At 47.6% G+C, this 5,983-nt stretch overlaps 1 protein-coding gene across 1 annotated transcript; it reads right to left on the bottom strand.

Moving 5' to 3' along the window:
- Window positions 1-145: 145 nt before the first annotated feature.
- LOC120499715 (vacuolar protein sorting-associated protein 52 homolog) lies at window positions 146-4,103 on the bottom strand (the record flags this gene model as incomplete). Its single annotated transcript, XM_039703735.1, has 4 exons — window positions 3,879-4,103; window positions 935-1,108; window positions 517-564; window positions 146-215 (listed from the first exon to the last, which is right to left on the bottom strand). Coding segments are annotated over exons 1-4 (465 nt in total), but the record flags the coding sequence as incomplete, so codon positions are not given.
- Between the last annotated feature and the right edge of the window lie 1,880 nt (window positions 4,104-5,983).

The raw sequence follows: 5,983 nt of genomic DNA, 5'->3' as shown, positions 1-5,983 counted from the left end.
GGGGAGGTCACCGGCGCCTCCAGGATCACACTGGGAGGGGAAAAAATGGGGAAAAAACAGGAAAAAACGGGAAAAATCGGTCACAAAATGGGAATTTTCCATTGAAATCCCATTGAAATCCATCAAAATCCAATGGAAATCCCACTGAAATGGCGTCCAGCGCCCGCAGCTGCGCCACAAACTCCAGCGACGTCACCGGAGCCTCCAGGATCACACTGGCATGGAGAAATGGGGAAAAAACGGGAAAAATCGGTCAAAATTTCATCAAAATCCCATTAAAATCCATCAAAATCCAATGGAAATCCATCAAAATCCAATGGAAATTTCATCCAAATGGCGTCCGGCGCCTGCAGCTGCGCCACGAACTCCGGCTACGTCACTGGCGCCTCCAGGATCACGCTGGGGACAGAAAAATGGGGAAAAAAACGGGAAAATTCCATTAAAAAATGGGAATTTTCTATAGAAATCCCATGGAAATCTCATTAAAATCCCACTGAGATGGCGTCCAGCGCCCACAGCTGGGACACGAACTCGGGGGAGGTCACCGGCGCCTCCAGGATCACGCTGGGAGGGGAGAAAATGGGGAGAAAATGGGGAGAAAACGTCAAAAAATGGGAAAAAATGGCAAAATTCCCATTGAAATCTATTGAAATCTCATTAAAATCTCATTAAAATCCCACGGAAATGGCGTCCGGCGCCCGCAGCTGGGACACAAACTCCAAGGAGGTCACCGGCGCCTCCAGGATCACGCTGCGAGGGGAAAATGGGGAGAAAATGTCAAAAAATGGGGAAAAAATGGTAAAAAATGGTAAAAAAAGTCAAAATTCCCATTGAAATCCATGGAAATCCAATGGAAATTTCATCCAAATGGCGTCCAGCGCCCGCAGCTGCGCCACGAACTCGGGCGACGTCACCGGCGCCTCCAGGATCACGCTGGGAGGGGAGAAAATGGGGAGAAAATATCAAAAAATGGGAAAAATCGGTCAAAATTTCATCAAAATCCCATTGAAATCCACGGAAATCCAATGGAAACTTCATCAAAATGGCGTCCAGCGCCCGCAGCTGCGCCACGAACTCGGGCGACGTCACCGGCGCCTCCAGGATCACGCTGGGAGGGGAGAAAATGGGGAGAAAATATCAAAAAATGGGAAAAATCGGTCAAAATTTCATCAAAATCCCATTGAAATCCATGGAAATCCCATTGAAATCCCACTGAGATGGCGTCCGGCGCCAGCAGCTGCACCAGGAACTCAGGGGAGGTCACCGGCGCCTCCAGGATCACACTGGGAGGGGAAAAAATGGGGAAAAAACAGGAAAAAACGGGAAAAATCGGTCACAAAATGGGAATTTTCCATTGAAATCCCATTGAAATCCATCAAAATCCAATGGAAATCCCACTGAAATGGCGTCCAGCGCCCGCAGCTGCGCCACAAACTCCAGCGACGTCACCGGAGCCTCCAGGATCACACTGGCATGGAGAAATGGGGAAAAAACGGGAAAAATCGGTCAAAATTTCATCAAAATCCCATTAAAATCCATCAAAATCCAATGGAAATCCATCAAAATCCAATGGAAATTTCATCCAAATGGCGTCCGGCGCCTGCAGCTGCGCCACGAACTCCGGCTACGTCACTGGCGCCTCCAGGATCACGCTGGGGACAGAAAAATGGGGAAAAAAACGGGAAAATTCCATTAAAAAATGGGAATTTTCTATAGAAATCCCATGGAAATCTCATTAAAATCCCACTGAGATGGCGTCCAGCGCCCACAGCTGGGACACGAACTCGGGGGAGGTCACCGGCGCCTCCAGGATCACGGAAAATGGGGAGAAAACGGGAGAAAACGGTCAAAAATGGTTATTTTCCATCAAAATCCCATGGAAATCCATGGAAATCCAATGGAAATTTCATCAAAATGGCGTCAAGCTCCCGCAGCTGCGCCACGAACTCTGGAAATCCAATGGAAATTTCATCCAAATGGCGTCCAGCGCCCGCAGCTGGGACACGAACTCAGGGGAGGTCACCGGCGCCTCCAGGATCACGCTGGGAGGGGAGAAAATGGGGAGAAAATATCAAAAAATTGGAAAAACATGGGAAAAAATGGGAAAAATCCATCAAAAAATGGGAAAGTTCCATCCAAAAATGGGAAAAATCCATTGAAAAATGGGAAAATTCCATTGAAAAATGGGAAAATTCCATCGAAAAATGGGAAGAATCCATTGAAAAATGGGAAAATTCCATTGAAAAATGGGAAAATTCCATCCAAAAATGGGAAAAATCCATTGAAAAATGGAAAAGTTCCATCCAAAAACGGGAAAAAAAACATCAAAAAATGGGAAAATTCCATTGAAAAATGGGGAAGTTCCACCCAAAAATGGGTAAAATTCATTGAAAAATGGGAAAAATCCATTTAAGAATGGGAAAGTTCAACCCAAAAATGGGAAAAATTCCATCAAAAAATGGGACAATTCCATCGAAAAATGGGAAAACTCCATCAAAATTCCATGGAAACCTCATGGAAAAGTCCATCAAAAATGGGAAAACCATTGAAAAATGAAAAAAAACCCAGGGGAGATCCATCCAAAAATGGGAAAAATTCCATCAAGAAAAGGGAATTTTTACCCCCACACCCCGGGTTTTTTCCCCAAAATCCCATTTTTGGCCTCCAAAACCCCATTTTTGGTCTCTAAAATCCCATTTTTGGTCCCTAAAATCCCATTTTTGGTCTCTAAAATCCCATTTTTGGCCTCTAAAACCCCATTTTTTGGTCCCGAAATCCCATTTTTTTGGGATTTTTTCCCCCAAAAACCCCATTTTTTGGGGAATTCTCTCCTCAAATCCCATTTTTAGTCCCAAATCCCATTTTTTTTAAGGTTCATGTATTTTTTGGTCCCGAAATCCCATTTTTTTGGGATTTTTTCCCCCAAAAACCCCATTTTTTGGGGAATTCTCTCCTCAAATCCCATTTTTAGTCCCAAATCCCATTTTTTTTAAGGTTCATGTCTCCAAAACCCCATTTTTGGTCTCTAAAATCCCATTTTTGGTCCCTAAAATCCCATCTTTTGCTCCCAAAATCAAACTTTTTTCAGGAATTTTCTCCCCAAATCCCAATTTTTCTCCCCAAATCCCATTTTTTTCGAGAATTCTCTCCCCAAACCCCATTTTTTGCCCCCAAACCCCATTTTTGGTCTCTAAAACCCCATTTTTGGTCTCTAAAATCCCATTTTTTGTCCCGATACTTTGTTTTTTCGTGATTTTCCTCCCCAAAATCCCATTTTTTTCAGGATTTTTCACCCCCAAACCCCATTTTTTGGGGAATTCTCTCCTCAAACCCCATTTTTCCCCCCCAAACCCCATTTTTGGTCTACAAAACCCCATTTTTGACCTCTAAAATCCCATTTGTGGTCTCAAAAATGCCATTTTTTGGTCCCAAAATCCCGGTTTTTTTGCAATTTTCACCCCCAAACCCCATTTTTTTTAGGTTTTTCCCCCAAAATCCCCTTTTCCCCACCTGATCATGTCGGGGGCACGACGAGCTCGTCCAGCAGCCCCCCGAGGCGCTCCCGGACCTGGCGGCGGTTGCGCAGCCGCAGCAAAAATCCCAATTGCTGCCCCCAAAATCCCTTTTTTTTGGGACTTTTCACCCCAAATCCCATTTTTTGAGGGAATTCTCTCCCTAAATCCCACATTTTTGGTCTCTAAAACCCATTTTTTGGGGTCAAAAATCCCATTTTTTGGTCTCCAAGACCCCATTTTTGTTCCGTAAAATCCCATTTTTTGGTCTCTAAAACCCCGTTTTTTGGTCCCGAAATCCCGGTTTTTTTTGCAATTTTCACCCGAAATCCCATTTTTTCCCCCCAAAATCCCCTTTTCTCCCACCTGATCATGTCGGGGGGCACGACGAGCTCGTCCAGCAGCCCCCCGAGGCGCTCCCGGACCTGGCGGCGGTTGCGCAGCCGCAGGTTCATGGCCCCGGCCTGGCCCTGCAGCGCCCGGATCTCCCAGCTCAGCGAGCTCAGCGAGCTCTGGAACGAGCCCAGCATCTCCTCCATGCGCTGGGGACAATTTGGGGACACTCAGGGACATTTGGGGACAATTTGGGGTTTTTATCCCGGGGTTTTAGGGCTTTTTTTGGCGATTTTAGGACAATTTTTGGCAATTTTACGGTGTTTTTATGGGATTTTTTAGCATTTTTGGGGTTTTTTGTGGCTTTTTTGGGGGGCTTCCTGAGTGTATGGGGACTTTGGGGACATTTGGGGACAATTTGGGGATGGGACACCTTGGGGACACCACGGGGACACTTTGGGGACACCTTGGGAACACCTGGGGACACCTTGGGGACACCCTGGGGACACCTTGGGGACACTTGGGGACACTCAGGGACACCTTGGGGACACCCTGGGGACCCGTGGGGACACCTTGGGGACACCCTGGGGACCCTTGGGGACACCTTGGGGACACCCTGGGGACACTTTTTGGGGACATTTTTGGGAGTTTTAGGGTTGATTACAGACAATTTGGTGCCAAATTTTGAGGTTTTGATGCCAAATTTTGGGATTTTGGTACCAAATTTTGGATATTTCACCCTTGGGGCCACCTTGGGGACCCTTGGGGACAGTTTGAGGACCCTTGGGGACACCTTGGGGACATTTTTGGGAACATTTCTGGGGGTTTGGGGACACTTTGGGGACAATTGCAGAGCATTTGATGCCAAATTTGGGTATTTCTGTGCCAAATTTTGGGATTTTTGGGGATTTCCCCCCCGGGGACCCCTGGGGACCCTTGGGGACACCTTGGGGACACTTTGGGGACACCCTGGGGACACTTTTTGGGGACATTTTTGGGGTTTTGAGAACAACTGCAGAGAATTTGGTGCCAAATTTTGCAATTTTGATGCCTCATTTGGGGATTTTGGTGCCAAATTTTGGGAATTTCACCTTTGGGGACACCCTGGAGGCAGCTGGGGACACCTTGGGGACACTCAGGGACACTTTTTGGGGACATTTTTGGGGTTTTGAGGACAACTGCAGAGAATTTGGTGCCAAATTTTGGGAATTTCACCTTTGGGGACACCCTGGAGGCAGCTGGGGACACCTTGGGGACACTCAGGGACACTTTTTGGGGAGATTTTTGGGGTTTTGAGGACAACTGCAGAGAATTTGGGGCCAAATTTTGTGATTTTGATGCCTCATTTGAGGGTTTTGGGTGCCAAATTTGGGGATTTCTGTGCCAAATTTTGGGAATTTTGGATATTTCCCCCCAGGGACACCCTGGGGACCCTTGGGGACCCTTGGGGACAGTTTGGGGACCCTTGGGGACAGGTTGGGGACATTTTTGGGAACATTTCTGGGGGTTTGGGGACACTTTGGGGACAATTGCAGAGCATTTGATGCCAAATTTGGGGATTTTGATGCCAAATTTTGGGAATTTTGGATATTTCCCCCCAGGGACACCCTGGTGACCCTTGGGGACCCTTGGGGACACTTTGGGGACCCTTGGGGACAGGTTGGATACAGTCCTGGATGGAGGCCCTCTCCACCTCCTGCAGCTCCAGCTCCACCTGGCGCGAGTACAGCCGCAGGTCCACGCCCTGCAACGAGATTGGGGACACTTGGGGACATTTTGGGGACACTTGGGGACATTTTGGGGACACTTGGGGACATTTTGGGGACATTTTGGGAAAATTTTGGGCCATTTCAGTGACATTTGGGGCCATTTTGGGACCATTTTGGGGAGTTTTGGGACATTTTGGGGCACCTTGGGGACACCTGGGGACACTTGGGGACATCTGGGGACATTTTGGGAAAATTTGGGGACATTTCAGTGACATTTGGGGCCATTTTGGGGCCGTTTTGGGGGGTTTTGGGCCCATTTGGGGGAGTTTTGGGGCTGTTTTGGGACATTTTGGGACACCTTGGGGACACTTGGGGACACTTTGGGGACATCTGGGGATACTTTGGGAAAATTTGGGGCCATTTCAGTGA

This window comes from Passer montanus, unplaced genomic scaffold (genome assembly GCF_014805655.1).
Source record: "Passer montanus isolate IOZ18808 unplaced genomic scaffold, ASM1480565v1 scaffold1676, whole genome shotgun sequence".
In the NCBI taxonomy this organism is placed as follows: Eukaryota; Metazoa; Chordata; class Aves; order Passeriformes; family Passeridae; genus Passer; species Passer montanus.
This window is presented reverse-complemented; position numbering and strand designations above follow the sequence as displayed.